The following is a 19,683-nucleotide window of genomic DNA, read 5'->3' as shown; positions in this document are numbered from 1 at the left end:
AACTGGCAGCTTCGTTAAATAGTACCCGCATAACACCAGTCTCAAAGTCAACAGTGAAGTGGCGACTCCGGGATGCTGGCCTTCTAGGCAGAGTTGCAAAGAAAAAGCCTTATGTCAGACTGGGGAATAAAAAGAAAAGATGAAGATGGGCAAAATAACACAGACACTGGATAGAGGAAGATTGGATAAAAGTGTTATAGACAGAGTTTAAGTTTGAGCTGTTAGGATCACAAAGAACATTCGTGAGACGCACAAAAAAATGGAAAGATGCTGGAGGAGTGCTTGACACCATCTGTCAAGCATGGTGGTTGCAATGTGATGGTCTGTGGGTGCTTTGGTGGTGGTAAAGTTGGAGATTTGTACACAGTGAAAGGGATCTTGAAGAAGGAAGGCTATCACTCCATTTTGCAATGCCATGCCATACCCTGTGGATGGCTCTTAAATTGAGCCAATTTCCTCCTACAACAGGACAATGACCCGAAGCACAGCTCCAAACTTTGCAAAAACGATTTAGGGAAGAAGCAGTCAGCTGGTATTCTGTCTATAATGGAGTGGCCAGCACAGTCACCGGATCTCAACCCTATTGAGCTGTTGTGGGAGCAGCTTGACCGTATGGTACGTAAGAAGTGTCCATCAATCCAATTTGTGGGAGGTGCTTCAGGAAGCATGGGTTGAAATCTCTTCTGATTACCTCAACAAATTGACAAGAATGCCAAAGGTCTGCAAGACTGTAATTGATGAAAATGGAGGATTCTTTGACGAAAGCACAGTTTGAAGGACACAATTACTATTTCAATTAGAAATCATTATTTATAACTTGTCATCGTCTTGACTATTTCCTATTCATGTATGTTTTAATGGAAACAAGGACATTTCTAAGTGACCCCAAACTTTTGAACGGTATTGTGTGTACTGTGTACTGTATCTATGGTTTAGATGTATATGTGTGAATGTATATTGTCTGTTCTTTTCTCTGATCTATCTCTATACTCTTAAGTGATTCTATGCAGGTAATGGGAAGTCAAAAGCATTTTGCACACTGACACGCTTCGTCAGGCTGCTTTGTACTTTTCTAAGGACATGTTTTTTTTTCTTCCCATGTGTAAAAAGACGAGCACAAAACCTCTGGGTTTCACATAGCATACCTTAACAGGAGGAGACAAGACGAGCTTTAGAAGCTAACTAAATGGGTAGGTATTTGGTGTTTTCCTCACAAGCCTTTTTGTGATGAGGGCTTAGTGTAAGCCACAGGAGACATGTGAGGGAATAGAGGGGCTGTATTAGTACTGGGACAATTCACCTCACTGCAGTAGAAGCCATATGTTGTTTTCAGCAGAGGGACTAGCTGAGCCTAGATCAGTCAGGCAATTTTTATATAAATACGTGACAGATGTGTGACTAGAGGGCATGCAGGTAACAAGTTTTAATCCAAATTTGACCTACCTTTAAGATTTCTGATAAATGTAATAGGGGTTTATAAGCACATGTATGTTTCTAGTCCCTTGTGCTTAACACAAGATATATTGGCGCTCCTTTGCATTTCCTAATTATGACTGAGATGGAAGGTTTTTATGTATATTTTCCAAAACAGAACTGCAGGTCCCCTTCTATTTCAATGGCTTCCACAACAGTCAGGAGCACCAACTAACATGGAGGTATTTGACTTCTTTATAGTGTTAGGTTGCACTGGATGGTCTCTTGTAGATGGCATTAATAAAGCTTGAAATGCAGCATAGTTCTGTATGGATTCCTTTTGAAGTTTATCCCAGAATTTTATATAGAATAATAAAGATGTGTATTCAAATAAATATAATTATTGAATTGCCTCTCAAGGCTCTTGGATTATTCAGCGTAACATAAAACACCTCAAATACAAAATGCTATGTTTGACATGTGATAGTTATAAAGTACCAGTGTATAAAGATACTGTAAATTCGACTTACAGGATAAAAATTGCACTAACTAACAACTAAGTAACATTTGGTGTGGATGCATATGGAATATACAAGTTGCTGCCAACATCAATCTAAAATTACTTGCAACACTAAACAAAAATATAAACACAACATGTAAAGTGTTTGTCCCATATTTCATGAGCTGAAATAAAAGTTCCCAGAAATGTTCCATAAGCACAAAAAGCGTATTGCTCTCCAATTTTGTGCACAAATTTGTTTACCTCCCTATTAGTGAGCATTTCTCATTTGCCAAGATAATCCATCCACCTGGCAGGTGTGGCATATCAATAAACTGATTAAACAGCATGCTCATTACATGGGTCACCTTTGCTGGGGACAATAAAAGGCCACTCTAAAATGTGCAGTTTTGTCACACAACACAATGCCACACGTCTCAAGTATGAGGTAGTGTGTAATTGATATTCTGACTGCAGAAATGTCCACCAGAGCTGTTGCCAGAGAATTTAATTATCATTTCTCTACCATAAGCCACCTCCAACGTCATTTTGGAGAATTTGGCAGTACATCCAACCGTCCTCACAACCACAGACCACGTGTAACCACGCCAGCCCACATCCGGCTTCTTGATCTGCGGGATCGTCTGAGACCAGACCCTGAACAGCTGATGAATGTGTGGGTTTGTACAATCAATGAGTTTCTGACAGTTTGTGCAGATGTTATTTCAGGGAAGCAGGCATAAGCTACGGACAACAAACACAATTGCATTTTATCGATGGCATGCTCAGAGATACTGTGACGAGATCCTGAAGTCCTTTGTTGTGCCATTCATCCGCCATACATCACCTCATCTTTCAGCATGATAATGCTCGTCCCCATGTTGCAAGGATCTGTACGCAATTCTTGGATGCTGAAAATGTCTCAGTTCTTCCATGGCCTGCATACTCACCAGACATGTCATCCACGGAGGATGTTTGGAATGCTCTTGATCGATGCCTACGACAGCGTGTTCCAGTTCACACCACAGGTGCGGAGATCATCCGTTCACCTACTTTGCGTCTCTCAAAGACGGTTGGAACCAAAATTTGGACTCATCAGTCCAAAGGACAGCTTTCCACCGGTCTAATGTCTATTTCTCGTGTTTCTTGGCTCAAGCAATTTTTTTTTCTTGTTGGTGTCCTTTAGTACTGGTTTCTTTGCAGCAATTAGACCATGAAGTCCTGATTCACGCAGTCTCCTCTGAACAGTTGATGTAGAGATGTGTCTGTTACTTAAGCTATTTGGGCTGCAATTTCTGAGGTGCAGTTAACTCTAATGAACTCAACCTCTGCAGCAGAGGTAACTCTGAGTCTTACTTTCCTGTGGCGGTCCTCATGAGAGCCAGTTTCATCATAGTCCTTGATGGTTTTTGCGACTGCACTTGAAGATACGTTCAAAGTTCTTGACATTTTCTGGATTGACTGACCTTCATGTCTCAAAGTAATGATGGAATGTTGTTTATCTTTGCTTATTTGAGCTGTTCTTGCCATAATATAGACTTGGTATTTATCAAATAAGGCTATCTTCTGTATACCACCCCTACCTCGTCACAACACAACTGATTGTCTCAAAAGCATTAAGAAGGAAAGAAATTCCACAAATTAACTTTTAATTGAAATTCATTTCAGGTGACGACCACATGAAGCTGGTTTAGAGAATGCCAAGAGTGTGCAAAGCTGTCATCAAGGCAAAGGGTGGCTTCTTTGAAGAATCTCAAATATAAAATATATTTTTTGTTACTACATGATTCCATATGTGTTATTTCATATTTTTGATGTATTCACTATTTTACTACAACATACAAAAATAGTAAAAATAAAGAAAAACCCTTGAATTAGTAGGTGTGTACAAACTTTTGACTGGTACTGTATATATATAGTGTCCTTTATTTTAAAGGGTTTGAAGACTTCACTTTTTTCCTTTCCCTCCTATTTGGGCATTCCTCCCTTTTTGGAATATTTGTTTGAACTACAGATTACCCCTTTAACCTTAAATTGTCTCCTACCTCGAGTACAGCACACAACCATTCATTGACTGAGGTATAAAAGTAAGCACACAACTCACCTAGCTAGCTAGTTAGGTTGATAGCTGACAGTGGCCAACAAATTGATAAGTAAAGTTACCATACTTGCTAGCTAAGACATAGTTGATTACTACAGAAGTACTATTCTCTTAGTTGTTGGGCGCCACAAAGTAGTTCAAAGTAATTCAAAACAGATATTAGCTGTAAAAGTTAATTACAATAACGTATCAAAACCTACCAGTCTTCTTTATCAAAACTGTCGAAGTAGCTAGCTGGCTAAGAACTTCACTTGCTTTGTTTACAAAATGTGGTGCTCTGTCCTGTCCACAGAGTGTAGGTTAAGGGTCAGCATACATAGGTTTGGTTTGTTCATAGCAGAAATCAGCTAGGTGAAGCAAACTTCTGCGCTTGCATACTCCCTAACATTTTTTTTTTAAAGCAGCAATATTACTGTTGTTTTTCCTTCTTGCGCTACTGTAGCGACAACATAGCCATAAGACTTCCTGAAACTAGTTAAATAGTTAAGCAGAACAGTCCTTAGGAGGGAGTTATCACACAATAATCCCTGGGATCGAGGGCCTTGCTGCTTTTATATAATGGTTGCCAAAATATTTATAAAACATTATTTTAATGAGTAAATACGTTTTTCTTAAGATGCTACCCAAGCCGCTGGTCATTAGTTATGTTCTCGTGTTTTGACCAAGTCGTTAATCCTAATCATTTTCTTCATTGCTATGCTAAACAAATCATTTCCATTTAGCTACCTAGTATAGATTTAATGATAATGAGAGACAAGAATGTCAATAAATAATGATTTAAAAGTATCAAATAGGCCTACATTGGCAACAACTATTATGGTTAGCGAGTCTGAGCTAATCAAGCTATAGTGACATTTCCGTTGATGGCAAGTGAGTGGAAGTAATGTCTGTGGTCCTGGTGATGGTAGCCTAGTGGTTAGAGCGTTGGACAAGTAACCGAAAGGTTGCAGGATTGAATCCCTGAGCCGACAAGGTTAAATCTGTTGTTCTGCCCCTGAACAAAGCAGTTAACCCACTGATTAGCTCAGTTCCTAGGCTGTCATTGAAAATAAGAATTTGTTCTTAGCTGACTTGCCTAGTTAAATAAAGGTAAAATATTGACAGTCAGTGCTTGTCTCTTCTATGGTGGAAAATGGGACGTCCCACTCACATCGTTGCCAGCTAAAATGGCCCAGCACTTTTCTGTTCTCAATTAGGGGCTGCCAATAAATCTCACAGCCATTATGTTCCTTGCCTGCTGGCATGTATTGGATAACTTTTGCTCTGAAGTTTCTACCCAAGTGGGATGGTGTTTAGTCATTCTCTCATGTTTTGACCCAGTCCTTAATTCTAATCATTCTATTCGTTCAATGTTGCTAAACAAAACAAAACATATTCAAATAAAATAATATCCAATAGGCCATTGGCACTGTGCTGGTTAATGAATTAATGGAATTGCGAGTATTTACGGTTTCCATGGTGAATGCTTTTTTCCCAGAGGGAGATGAAGTTTATGAATTTCTTCCCTGGGCTGTGGGACAGTGGAATTATGAGATTAACATGTCATGGTGTCCCTCAACTCATGCATATCAACCAATCAGAATCCAGGATCTAAACAACTAATTTTATATTCAAAATTAATCATGAAGATAAATCAAGAAATATGTAATTAATTTAAACATTTCTGTTGAGGAGGACTAAGTCACACAATTTTACATCTAGCTAAGATTTTTGGTGCAGTACTTTTGAAGTGAATTTTTTTCATGAAAACTATTTGCTGCTGCGCTTTCTGGTTTAATCACAGCAAACACTTAATTGAAAAATCCTGTCCATAGTTCCCACCCCTACTGTTGATCAATCACAGACGAAGGGGCGTAGACTTCGACTACCGAACTTCAACTTGCCTCAAGATAAAAACATTTTATGTTGTGTGTGCGAACAGCCGGAAAAAAATATCAGTCGAACACCAAAACTAACAAAAACATCACACATTTTAATTTAGGCATAATATAGGCACAAACTGTTTCGACTGGGAAGCATGCAACAGGCGTAACGAAAACATGCTTACGTCGATGCAAAAACGCACTCGTATTGGTTACTTTTTTAGTGTGTTTTGTGGAATCAGGACTTTCTGATATCACAGGTTGATGACCACCCATTCTGTCTGTTGAAGCAGGTAGGGCAGCTAGGCAATCATGATTTTCATTCGTTTTCTTTAGTTTTGTAGTAATCATCCAAGTAGAGATAAATAAATGCAAGTGTTAACATTAGGGTCACATTGATTTCTCAATTTAATCATTTTCTCAACTAATTGTCAGCAAAGAGTCAAACAAAAGAAGATATTTTATTAGATGTTGATACCGAGATGCAGATACTAATGTGGTTATTGGGGCATTTTAAGCATAGCACAATTAAAATACATCAAAGACAATGACGCTAGCTCATTTTACCTGCTTCATGCGAAAGCAGAACACAAGATAGCCTACACACGGACTTTGCGCTAAGTATCAATAGATTACCCCATCTGTGTTTTAAGCCTGTAGAATATAGAACAAAACAATGCAGCACTAAATATATTCTGTAGGATCTTGCCATACGTTCTCCATTCCCATTGTAAAGTACGATCAAAGCTCCATCTGTTTCTGTTGCATATTTTTGGGCAAAGTCTTTGCTGACATTTTTTGTCATCAAAAACCTCTATCCTCCTTTGTACTCCGACTCAGAATAAGTACTTGGACAACTGGCACAACTATAAACAAAAAGACAAAAAGCACAGCAGGTTACTGTAATGGAATTAATTTTGCTGGTGTGCGGTCCCCCCTCTGCTTCTCCTACCCAATCCATGGGTACCAGTGTTCAAATGCGACCACTCTTCGGAGGGTGTACCACAATTATTAACAGTCTCCCTCATAGTAGAATGGCTTTGTCATGGTAAGTCTTTGTAAATCACCTCTTTGTTGAGTCCAATACTGCTGCAGACTACGAGACTAGGAGGTGGCAACAGCTCAGCACTCCTTCCTGGTTCTCACTGTCTTGCTGCTGTACTTTATGGGGATCCCCCAGCGTCTCATTAGATAGACATCAAACATGTAGGCCACTCCAGGCTCCAGGCCACCGATCACGGCCGTCGTGACAGCCCGCCGAGGGTTTAGCTCCTGGAAGTATTTACACACGACTCTCTCAGTGTCCGACCGTGACTCAGGCCCCAGGCAGGGTGCCGTAGCTCCCTTCTCGCCCTTACTCAGCCTCCGGTGGTACACGCAGTATAGGCTCCTCTCCTCTGTGCCCATCCAGGCCAGGGTGATGGAGTCACAGCTCCTCAGCCTGTTGAAAGACTTAATCTGCAGGGTGGTGGGGAGCGAAGGTACCCCTTGACGATGGTAAGCAGAGGATGCCTGCATCTTAACAGAGGCCTTCAGTGCCCCTAGAGCAGCTTGTCTGGGGGGCGCAGTTCCCTCTCTCTCCAGGTGGATGAGGTAGGAGGGGCTGCCCTGGAGCCAGATCTGAGCCAAGTCTTCTCCCACAGCCTGGGAGCTAAGCTCTTGGCCCTTGCTGGAGATGGTGACCTTGATCTTCTCACTGCTTCCGCAGCTCTGGAGAGTGAGCAGGCCACTCTGCTGCCAACCCCGGGGACGGAAGCTAAAGAACTCCCCAGAGGTTGAGCCTCCATCCCGGAAGGTCACCCACCGGAGCTCCCCTTCCCTGAGTGGTGTGATAGCTGGTCGGGCCTCCTCATGTGTTTGAGCGAACGTTCCAGTATATGCTGCACTGGTTCCATTTAGCCTGTCAATCAAAAATACGTCAAAGTAGTACTGCGTGTCGGGGACAAGCTCTGAAACAGTGCACACGCTCTCTGTTCCCTTACAAACACATTGGAGATCATCATGCTGGTCACGGAGCGCAGCAGGTGACCGGAGATCTGTTTCAGCATCCCACTGCTGCCACCACCAGTTTTTGAGAATGGGCCACACAGTTACTTTCCTTTGTTTGTCCTTCTTCTGCCGTTTCTTGTCTTTCTCCTGCTCTTTCCTGATGCCCTCCCGGGCGGCACAGAGGTTGCGGTAGTTGTGTTTGCGGTTGACAAGGACACAGTAGTCATAGATGCGTTGGGTGTGCGGCAGTCTTGTGACGGAGGTACTGGGGCCCCAGCTGAGGGTGACACTGGTCATTCCTACACCCAGTGTGTGGACATGGGGGTCAGAGGGAAGCTCCGGGAAGGCCCCTGAGGGCCCAGAGCCCTGATGGAGGTACATGGTAGCCCTGGTGTCCTGGTCCTTGGGGCGCAGTCTGAGGATGTAGATAGATGCTGGGGCATAGGAAGGACCTGTGTAGGTGTCCATGGCATTGCCAGTGTAGGTGTGTATCTTGGCTTCAGTTCCAGGCCCTCTCCACCACACCTCTGGCATACTATTCTTGGTACTCCCTGTGCAGAAAACACTGTTATTTAAGCCACGGGTCATTAATATTCTGCCTCATACATCCGCTCACATACTTACATTCACTAGACAGAACATACATTCACACTCATTGAAGATACAGTCTTACAGTTCAATACGTATCCTGATTACTTTAAATGAATACAGTAGTCAACTATAATCAATGAAGTGCAAAGAAGATAGTCCCTTATTCATATAAACCCCTTTTCACCATCATCCATTATAATTTCTCCTTACCTTGGGAAATAAAAAGTGACCAAATGTTACACAATCGAAGTGAATAATTTAGGCAGACTTTGGGGAACATAGGGTTCAAACTCTGAATGATTTATGTGTTACAGTATAACTTCATAAAGCTGCTCATTTGTCCATCTAGAATACCCACTGATTTTAACTGAGCAGGCTGGTGAGGGCCATGTTGCATAATATCATTGCTAGCCTACATAGGCTACTTTTGGTAACTGTCCTTTTTGTGCTCAACGAGAGATTATTATTATTTTTTTAAATGGAATGTAGTTATGTAGCTTAGACTTATCTGTTCTCTATTTCACCCTCAAGTTCTATTTCTGCAACTCTTTGAGAGGTTTCCACCAGATTTGCTCTATTTTGGGTTTTGCTTAACCCATAGAAGCGCAAATAAAATCTATTTGGCATGAATATGAGACATTTTCAATTAAATGGTAAAGGCCTGAATTTAGCTGAATTTCAGTTTGTACTGTATAGGCTATTACTCGCATGCCGTTCTGTACAAATCTATCAATCTTATAAAAGTTATTTGAAAACGCAGAACCCTCTCTATAATGTGTTATTTTAAATTACAAATTTAAACCCTTTTCCTCAAGTATTGGCAATACAGTGCCTTGCATGCATAACCATGGCGTTTTTCCTATTTTGTTGCATTACCTGTAAATTAAATAGATTTTTATTTGGATTTCATGTAATGGACATACACAAAATAGTCCAAATTTGTGAAGTGAAATGAAAAAAATGACTTGTTTAAAAAAAAAAAAAGGAAAATTAAAAACGGAAAAGTGGTGCATGCATATGTATTCACCCCCTTTGCTAGGAAGTCCCGAAATAAGATCTGGTGCAACCAATTACCTTCAGAAGTCACATAATTTGTTAAATAAAGTTCACCTGTGTGCAATTTAAGTGTCACATTATCTGTCACAGAGTCTGCGACACCACTAAGCAAGGGGGATCACCAAGCAAGCGGCACCATGAAGACCAAGGAGCTCACCAAACAGGTCAGGGACAAAGTTGTGGAGAAGGACAGATCAAGGTTGGGTTATAAATACATATCAGAAACTTTGAACATCCCACTGAATACCATTAAATCCATTATAAAAAAACTATAAGAATATGGCACCACAACAAACCTGCCAAGAGAGGGCCACCCTCCAAAACTCATGGACCAGGCAAGGATTATTCAGAAAGGCAACAAAGAGATCAAAGATAACCCTGAAGGAGCTGCAAAGCTCCACTGCGGATATTGGAGTATCTGTCCATAGGACCACTTCAAGCCATACACTCCACAGAGCTGGGCTTTATGGAAGAGTGGCCAGAAAAAAAGCCATTGCTTAAAGAAAAAATAAGCAAACATGTTTGGTGTTTCGCCAAAAGGCATGTGAGAGACTCCCCAAACATATGGAAGAAGGTACTCTGGTCAAATGTAGGTTTTTGGCCATCAAGGAAAACGTTATGCCTGGCGCAAACCCAGCACCTCTCATCACCCCGAGAATACCATTGGCAGGGACTGGGAATCTGGTCAGAATTTATTAAGGAATGATGCATGGCGCTAAATACAGAGAAATTCTTGAGGGAAACCTGTTTCAGTCTTCAAGAGATTTGAGACTGGGATGGAGGTTCACCTTCCAGCAGGACAATGACCCTAAGCATACTGCTAAAGCAACACTTGAGTGGTTTGAGTGGAAACATTTTAATGTCTTGGAATGGCCTAGTCAATGCCCAGACCTCAATCCAATTGGGAATCTGTGAAATGACTTAAAGATGGCTGTATACCAGCGGAACCCATCCAACTTGAAGGAGCTGGAGTTGTTTTACCTTGAAGAATGGGCAAAAATCCCAGTGACTAGATGTACCAAGTTATAGTGACATATCCCAAGAGACTTGCAGCTGTAATTACTACAAAAGGTGGCTCTACAAAGTATTGACTTTGGAGAGGTGAGTAGTTATGCACTCTCAAGTTATCAGTTTTTTTTGTCTTATTTCTTGTTTGTTTCATAATAAAAACTATTTTGCATCTTCAAAGTGGTAGGCATGTTGTGTAAATCAAATGATACAAACCCTCCAAAAAAAACATTTTAATTCCACATTGTAAGGCAACAAAATGCCAAGGGGGGTGAACACTTTCGCAAGCCACTGTACTGTATGTGATACAGATATAATCATACTTTAATACAAACGTCCTTCTAATCTCTCTTACATTCAGGATACAAGTGTGACATTTAGATATTACTGTCCTTCTTGCTTTGAAGGTAGAATGGTTGGACAGATTGTCCAGTGATATACTAGTCCTGGGCTCAGTACTGTGTGTGTGTGAGTAAGAGATCGGGAGAGCGGAAAAGAGAGAGAGGTGGAAAGGGAGAGCAAGACCAATGGACTGATTAAGTCTCTCCTATCTTGTAGACATTTATGACCAGGGTCAGTCTTTAAATGGACACTATGTCAAAAATAAATGGCTCCAGTGTGAATTGGATTGAGGTGTAATGAAACTGAATTGATATGAATAGGAATTGCATGTGAGAGGGTGTTGTGTGTAGTTGCTTTTATTTTCTATCAGTGTTTCCCACTTACAGTGTGGACTTTTAGGCGGTTTGTCCTTTAGGGTTCGGGCTGCGAGGGTCCATTCGATGGGGAGGTCACAGGGACTGACGGTCACAGACATCATCACAACCTTCTTCTTCAATGTGAAGTACAGTCTGCACGAAGATAGGTACCACACGAAAAAGGGATTGTCTATGAAATTCTCATGTATTTTTCTTCCCCCTTACAAATGTAATAACATACTGTACCTAAGAAAAGTACTGTAACATGTAGCCGTCAAAGCATTCCAAGTGACATTCTGATCTCCTTCTACAAGCTTATTGTTCATCTCCTTCACAATATAATTAGATTCAAACTCACCAATTAACCATGACTCTCATTATCAATCACCGACTCAGACATCAATATTTGATCATCTTTGTATTTTCACCAACACAACTCATCAAGATGAGACATTCAATATTGAGATGTAATTGACCTCTTTGTTGTCATAGGCTCTGGGATATTTACTCTGCCCGTTGAAAAATAGTATCATTCTTTTACATGTATTTTCTGGCCCAACTGCTGATGTGCTGCAGTTTATCAACAGCTGTGCCATGCTAATGTTGTCAAGGGCAATACATAGTTTAACTGATTGATTAATTCGAATCATAATTAGCAGATTTTTTCTAATTAAAAAAAAATCTTCTTTTTTTTAATGCCTGGCTGCATGGATGGACAGATGGACAGCTCACAGGGATGCCTATATTCCAATTCACTGTTCCCAGTGTTAGAGCTCTAACACTGACATGATCAGCAGAGCCCGGGCCAAGTGGGTTGCTCTTACTGCCCATGCGGCCGCACTACGCTCAACCACTGCCTTTCCAACAACCAAAGAAATGGCGATTAAGATTAAGGCTATCATTGTTTTTGCTCAAAACAATGAAGAATTACGCAGGAAATTACCATTTTGGTAGCTTGTAATAACTTAGCCTATTGTAGTGACAGCATTTTAAACAGGGGCCTTTCTTAAGTGTTTCAATCTTTGTCCAGGACACGGAACATAAACATTCAGTGTGCAATACTATCCACCTCCCCTGACGTGATCTCTATACTGTACCTCCGGGTGCGTCCTTTGGGCAGATGTATGGAGGTGACCTTTCCATCAGGCAGCCAGGCGGTGGGGCGGAGTGGCACCTCATTCTCAGGGGCCAGAGCCGAGTGTCCTTGGGGCCAGGAGGGGCCACAGAGGAGAGTCACGGCCAGGCAGAGATACCAGGACAGGGCCATTGCTGCCATCATTCACACTGTCAACACTCTGCCGTCTCCCAGGGACTGAAAGAGCAGGGGAAAGGTCAAAAGCATCCATCAGTTCCATCACATACAGTTCTGCTCCTACTGTTCATGATGTACTAAACAGGTCTAGCAGCAGATGATTCATTGATATGAGGAAACATTTCAGCTATTCACATAGAATTATTCATGCGGGAAAGCAAATTGCCACGCTATATTACTGGGATCTGTATAGCGCAGCTTGACACTTGCTGAAAAATCACTCATCGTACGACTTTCAAAGCGTGAAGTGGGTTGCAAATATCTCTCAGAAGTGGATTCATTTGAATATATAGATCTATTTATAGTATGCCAGTACAAATGGGTTTGTTCTCTAAATAGAGGGTATTTTTTCATGGTCGTTGCAGCCTTTGTTAACGGAAATCCGCCAATTTAGTTTGGAAAAACACAAACAACATCTGGAGGTGCTTCAGTATAATCCAATTGGAAGACAGATTCTCTTCACAAAAGCAGGCAAAGCCACAAGAACTTTGAAACAGATTTCAGATTGGGCTGTTTTTTCTTTTCTGTTCTCACTGTTGTGTAGATTTGAAGATATGATTACAGGTCTTGGCTCTCGTCCCAAGAGAAAAAACATGCATTCATTCAAAGTCACAATCTTCAAAAAACACCTGCTTCTCAACGTGTGTTTGTCGGCGTCAAGGCTGTGCCCTGCAGATCAGATGACAATTGTACGTAGGTTCTAGGCATATACATCTGAGTCTCGATGGCCCTGGGACCTCTGAGTTACAACAACAGTTGCATCATTACAAAGTATGGAGGATCTCATTATCCCAGTAGTGGAGTGAACAACCCATAAAGCTTTTACAGAGAGGGAGGAAGGGAGATAGGGAGAGAGAGAGAAATGAGAGAAGGAGGTGAGAGTGAGAAAGATTGAAAGAGAGAGAAATGAGAGACACGGAGTGAGGGAGAGTGAGAGAACATTTTGAGAAATGAATATATATGCCAATAATAATAATATATGCCATTTAGCAGACGCTTTTATCCAAAGCGACTTACAGTCATGTGTGCATACATTCTACGTATGGGTGGTCCCGGGGATCGAACCCACTACCCTGGCGTTACAAGCGCCATGCTCTACCAACTGAGCTACAGAAGGACCACGAAAAGAGGGGGAGGATGGGGTCCAGAGTAGTGAATGAGAAATGGAGCAAAAGAAGGCAAAGTGTGATGGAGGCACATAAATTATTGGTGTTTTCTACAGCTTCATGTCTAAAATGTTCATAACTGGTGCCACATACCGTACGGTGCACTCGCAAAGTATTCAGACCCTTTCACTTTTTCCACATTTTGTTATGTTACAGCCTTATTCTAAAATTGATTTGTTTTAATTGTCCATATAAATCTAGACACAAAACCCCTTAATGACAAAGCAACAACAACAAAAAAAGATTTTTTTTCCCCAATAAAAAAAAAAGAAATAAACTGAAATATTCCATTTACATAAGTATTCAGATGCTTTACTCAGGCCTGAATCCCAAGCCTCACATCTGGAGGAAACCGGGCACCACACATGGCCAATACCATCCCTACGGTGAAGCATGGTGGTGGCAGCATCATGCTGTGGGGATTTTTTCAGAGGCAAGGACTGGGAAACTAGTCATTCTTGAGGGAAAGATGAACAAAGTACAGAGAGATCGTTGATGAAAACCTGCTACAGAGTTCTCAGGACCTCAGACTGGGGCAAAGGTTCACCTTTCAACAGGACAACGACCCTAAGCACACAGCCAAGACAACACAGGAGTGCCTTCGGGACAAGTCTATGTATGTCCTTGAGTGGCCCAGCCAGAGCCCGGACTTGAACCTGATTGAACATCTCTGGAGACCCCTGAAAATAGCTGTGCAGTGACACTCCCCATCCAACCTGACAAAGCTTGAGAGGATCTGCAGAGAAGAATGGGAGAAACTCCCCAAATAATTCAAATCAAATCTAATTTTACATGTCACATACACATGGTTAGCAGATGTTAATGTGAGTGTAGCGAAATGCTTGGTCTTCTAGTTCCGACAATGCAGTAATATCTAACAATAATATATAACAAGTAATCTAACAATTCCCCAACAACTACCTAATACACACAAATCTAAAGGGGTGAATGAGAATATATACATGTAAGTATATGGATGAGCGATAGCGAAGGAGCAATAGATGGTATAAAATACAGTATTTACATGTGATATGAGTAATGTAAGATATGTAAACATTATTAAAGTGGCATTATTTAGAGTGCATTGTATAAAGTGACTCGTGATCCATTTATTAAAGTGGCCAGTGATTGGGTCTTAATGTAGGCAGCAGCCTCTCTGGGTTAGTGATTCAGCAACCTACATTTTGCAGTCTGATAGCCTTGAGATAGAAGCTGTTTTTCAGTCTCTCAGTCCCAGCTTTGATGCACCTGTACTGACCTCACCGTCTAGATGGTAGCAGTGTGAACAGGCAGTGGCTCGGGTGGTTGATGTCCTTGATGATCTTATTGGCCTTCCTGTGACATTGGGTGTTGTAGGTGTCATGGAGGGTAGGTAGTTTGCCTGCAGTGATGCGTTGTGCAGACCTTGCAGTTGAGGGTGTTGCAGTTGCCGTACCAGGCTGTGATAAGTCCGACAGGATGCTCTCGATTGTGCATCTGTAAAAGTTTGTCAGGGTTTTGGGTGACAAGCCAAATTTCTTCAGCCTCCTGAGGTTGAAGTAGCGCTGTTGCGCCTTCTTCACCACACTGTCTGTGTGAGTAGACCATTTCAGTTGATGTGTACTGTACAACTGTTGTGTCATCTGCAAACTTTATGATTGAGTTGAAGGTGTGCATGGTCACGCAGTCGTAGGTGAACAAGGAGTACATGAGGGAGATGAGCACGCACCCTTGTGGGGCCCCAGTGTTGAGGGTCAGCCAAGTTGAGATGTTGTTTCCTACCTTTACTACCTTGGAGTGGCCCGTCAGAAAGTCCAGGACCCAATTGCACAGGGTGGGGTTGAGACCCAGGGCCTCAAGGCTTGATGATGAGCTTGGAGGGTACGATGGTGTTGAATGCTGAGCTGTAGTCAATGAACAGCATTCTTACATAGGTATTCATTTTGTCCAGATGGGATAGGGCTGTGTGCAGTGTGATGGCGATTGTGTCGTCTGTGGATCTGTTGGGGTGGTATGCAAACTGAAGTGGGTCTAGGGTGAGGTGAGGTGGAGATGATATGATCCTTGACAAGTCTTCAAAGCACTTCATGATGACAGAAGTGAGTTCTACGGGGCGGTAGTCACTTAGTTATCTGTGCCTTCTTGGGTACAGGAACAATGGCAACCATCTTGAAGCATGTGAGGACAACAGACTGGGATAAGGAATGATTTAATATGTCCGTAGCGCCAAGCTTGTAGCGTCATACCCAAGAGGACCCGAGGCTGTAATCGCTGCCAAAGGTGCTTCAGCAAAGTACTGAGTAAAGGGTCTGAATACTTGTGTAAATGTAATATTTCAGTATTTTGGTTTTAATAAATGTGCCTGTTTTTGCTTTGTCGTTATGGGGTATAGCGCGTAGATTGATTAGGGGGAAAAAACAATTGAATGAATTTTAGAATAGGGCTGTAAAAAGTGAGAAAAAAGGGGTCTACTTTCCAATCGCACAGTATGCTGCGTACTTCTAGACCCATATTTACAAGACTGAGTTCTGATCTAGGATCAGCAAATCAAGTGTCTCAAGGTAGGATTTTTCTTATTCATTTGAGCCGTCAATTTTTACACAGTGCTTTTTTTTCTGCATTTCTGACTGGATTTATATATCTGAAATAAAGACAACCTCTCTTTCAGTAGAGTATATCTGGGCCTCAATTTCACTTGGTTACAGAAAAATCGTTACAGAAAATGTGGGATTGAAGATGCAATGTTCAGAACTGCAGCCAGATAATTAACCCTCTTCGCCACCAGGGGATAGCTTTGGCCTTGTGGGGCTTTTTTTTAGTCAAATATGGTCAATGAGGACATATAAAATGTTCATATCCTTTTCAAATTCAGTGTACTTGTAAGACTGTAATTTGTGATTTTCTTTCTTCATCATGTGTTGAAAGTCTTGTGAAGTGTGATTTTAGTTGGAAAGAGCTTCCTTTATATAACTTGTTTTCTTATGTATTCATATGCTTTTTAAATACAGACTGAACCATCAAACTAAATACTTTTTCTTTTTTGACCTTTTCAAAATTTCAAAATCACATTTCATAAGATTTTCAACATATGTGTTGAAGAAAGAAAATCACAAATTACAGTCTTACAAGTACACTGAATTTGAAATGTGTTCTGGGAATGTTCTTTTAACATCAAGTGAAGGTGTTTTAGTCCCTAAAAGATGCTCCGTATAATCATCTGCACAATTGGACAGTTTTTGTCTTTTGGGAATATATATTTTTGTTCTCATTAGACTCTTCCCACAACATAATGAAACATTCTAGGAGCCTTTAAAAAAAAACAGATTAAATGTGTTCTAGGAACGTTCTTGCAACATCAGGCAAATGTTTTATACAAACATTCTATAATCATCACCACAACTGGACAGTTTTTGTATTATGAGAAGATTTGCTCAGACCTAACAAATATTCTGGGAACTTTCACAGAACCAATTTTGGTTTGCTTTGTTATCGGTATAGACACTGTGTCAGATGTCTTCTGTCCTAGACTTAGGGGGTCCCATCTGCCTCCTGTGAGTGGGTTAGAGGGACAGATTAAATGGCATGGGTAGGTCCCCAAAGGATTTTGTGTATCCTCACCAATATGGGATATGGTTTGGGGGGACATGATATGGCGAGGTGGTGGGAGGTGGAGTGTAGAGGGTTCTTCTACCCAACTGCTCGTGTGTTTGAGTGTGTTAGCCATCTTTCTCCCTTATATCCACCACCCCCTCTTTCTCACCCTCCCTTTCGCTCTCTCTCTCTCTCTCACACTCTCGCTCTCTCACACACACACACACACACACACACACACACACACACACACACACACACACACACACACACACACACACACACACACACACACACACACACACACACACACACACACACACACACACACACACACACACACACACACACACACACACACACACACACAGACACACACACAGACACACACACACACACGCACGCACACACACGTTATTGCTGGATCTCTCTGATGTCCTCCTTCATTATGTCCTCTTTCCTTCTGCTATCACTTCCCACTACACAATCACACTTAGCAACTCTTATGGGGAGCTAGAGGAACAGACTGAGATACCGGCTGACAGAGAGACAGAGAAAAAGGAAGGTTGACTGCCAGAGAGACATAGAAATGATTGACAGACAAGCGGTCATAGTGAAACATACAGTGGTTTAGAGGAAAGCTACAGTATGTAGAAAATGAAGTAAATAAAACCCAGAAAAAAATACATAAAAGCTTCACTATTTGCATCATCTATTTGTCCCACCAACAACAAACGCAAAGTACTCCAAACCCCGACACAGCTTTCTCCAACCTCCCAAGGCTGAGAAAAAAAATGATCTGCTCTGATGTAGAAACAAGTTTGAATAACATCCAGACTTGTTTATCGAAATGAACATTTCATGATGATGCAAACACAGGCACTTGACAACAACATGCTTGTCCTTACCTCACAGTGCAGACAGACTCTCCCACTCCAGAGCAGAATATGAGGGATGAGAGGAGAGATGGACGAAATAAAAAGGCAGGTTGACTGACAGACAGACAAATGATTGACAGACAAGCAGTCATTGTGAAACGCACAGTGGTTTAGAGGAAAGCTACAGTATGTAGAAAACTATGTAAATAAAAAACAACAAAAAATACATAAAGCTTCATTATTTACGTCATGTATTTGTCCCACCGACAACAAACCCAAAGTACTCCAAACCCCCACACAGCTTTCTTCAACCTCCCGAGACTGAGAGAAAAAAATGAACTGCTCTGATGTAGATACAAGTTTGAATAACATCCAGACTTGTTTATCGATATGAACATTTCATGATGCACACACAGGCACTTGACAACAACATGCTTGTCCTTACCTCACAGTGCAGACAGACTCTCCCACTCCAGAGCAGAATATGAGGGATGAGAGGAGAGATGGACGGAAGGAGGATAAGAGATGGACGGGAGGAGGAGCTCGAGCAAACAACACAGGTTGTTGTCGGATGCCCCTTTCCTTCCCCTGGAGCTTGCTTTCTGCTTTAGTAGGTGTCCGACTGCCTCAGCACAACTCCCAGTGTGGTGTCAAGTCCCAAAGCACAGTATTGGGTATCTGTAAGTCCCACTCAGTCACATGTGGAGCCTTACCCAGTACGAGTCCTACAAGATCTGTGATCGCTCTGTGAATGTCAGCGTCTGTGAGTGAAGCTTCTCTCTCTTCTCTTCTCTATCCTCTTCTCCTATTTCTCTCTAGTTTTTTCCCCCTCTCCAATGTCTCTTCTCCAGTCCAGTTCAGATCTCAGTGAGCAACACAAATCAAACTGAGGTAGGCACACGTGTGTAGTGTGTGTGTATGTGTGTTCAGGGTGGTGAGGTCACGGAGTGGGAGTGAGGCTGGTGGTGGGGGGGAGTGTGTGTGTGCAGAAGGTGGGGGGGGGGGGAGTTGTCAGAGGTAGTGGAGGAGAATGGAGAGGGAGTGAATGATGATACAAAACTTGCCCACATTAACCATTTGCTGGAGGGTCTGATAAGATCTATATTAAGTATGAACTGTGGGAGCTTGACATCACATTTTCTTCTGCCACAGCAGAGTGTTGTAAACTTAAAAATCTAAGTTGGGGTGGAGTGGTGTGGTGTTGTATAGTGTGAGGAGGTATGGGTCAAGTACAGCTCTCGGAGGAGCAAGGTGCACATTGACACACAAAGACGCACAATGGAGAACGGCATGTAGGTACTCTTTCTTCCGGTCTTCAGTCAATATCATCAGATAACCAAAGAGGCCGTTTGCATTGTGTGCTAACTCCCCTCTCCTTTCTCTCGCCAGGGCTTTTCCCACCCATTCTCTAGCTACTTCAGTGGGACTATTGAGGTCCTCTGAATGGAGCCACTTCACCCAGAGGGAGTATTGTCTGTCCTTAGACAAACCTGAGAGCCCTCTGCAATATGGGGGCTTAAAGCAAAACCTCCTGGAAAAA

The 19,683-nt window shown here is 41.9% G+C and overlaps 1 protein-coding gene across 2 annotated transcripts; it reads right to left on the bottom strand.

The window, feature by feature from the left end:
- Positions 1–5,983: 5,983 nt before the first annotated feature.
- ndnfl (neuron-derived neurotrophic factor, like) lies at positions 5,984–19,015 on the bottom strand. Of its 2 annotated transcripts, XM_046351916.1 has the most exons (5): positions 18,589–19,015; positions 18,174–18,198; positions 12,315–12,529; positions 11,246–11,370; positions 5,984–8,415 (listed from the first exon to the last, which is right to left on the bottom strand). In XM_046351916.1, exons 3-5 carry the CDS (start codon positions 12,494–12,496, stop codon positions 6,998–7,000), a joined length of 1,725 nt encoding a protein of 574 aa, XP_046207872.1. In that variant the 5' UTR covers positions 12,497–12,529; positions 18,174–18,198; positions 18,589–19,015; the 3' UTR covers positions 5,984–6,997. The 2 variants fall into 2 exon arrangements, with proteins under 2 accessions (XP_046207872.1, XP_046207871.1); XM_046351915.1 differs by lacking the exon at positions 18,174–18,198.
- Between the last annotated feature and the right edge of the window lie 668 nt (positions 19,016–19,683).

This window comes from Oncorhynchus gorbuscha, linkage group LG06 (assembly GCF_021184085.1).
Source record: "Oncorhynchus gorbuscha isolate QuinsamMale2020 ecotype Even-year linkage group LG06, OgorEven_v1.0, whole genome shotgun sequence".
Taxonomy (NCBI): domain Eukaryota; kingdom Metazoa; phylum Chordata; class Actinopteri; order Salmoniformes; family Salmonidae; genus Oncorhynchus; species Oncorhynchus gorbuscha.
The sequence above is the reverse complement of the archived record's forward strand: the minus strand, read 5'-3'. Positions and strand labels throughout refer to the sequence as shown.

Excerpts from the sequence above, each read along its gene's own strand:
- ndnfl (XM_046351916.1), bottom strand. The coding sequence starts at position 12,496 with ATGATGGCAGCAATGGCCCTGTCCTGGTATCTCTGCCTGGCCGTGACT. Across the intron at positions 11,371-12,314 it reads CCCAAAGGACGCACCCGGAG|ACTGTACTTCACATTGAAGA; the intron begins GTACAGTATAGA and ends ATCTTCGTGCAG. Across the intron at positions 8,416-11,245 it reads ACCGCCTAAAAGTCCACACT|GGAGTACCAAGAATAGTATG; the intron begins GTAAGTGGGAAA and ends TTTTCTGCACAG.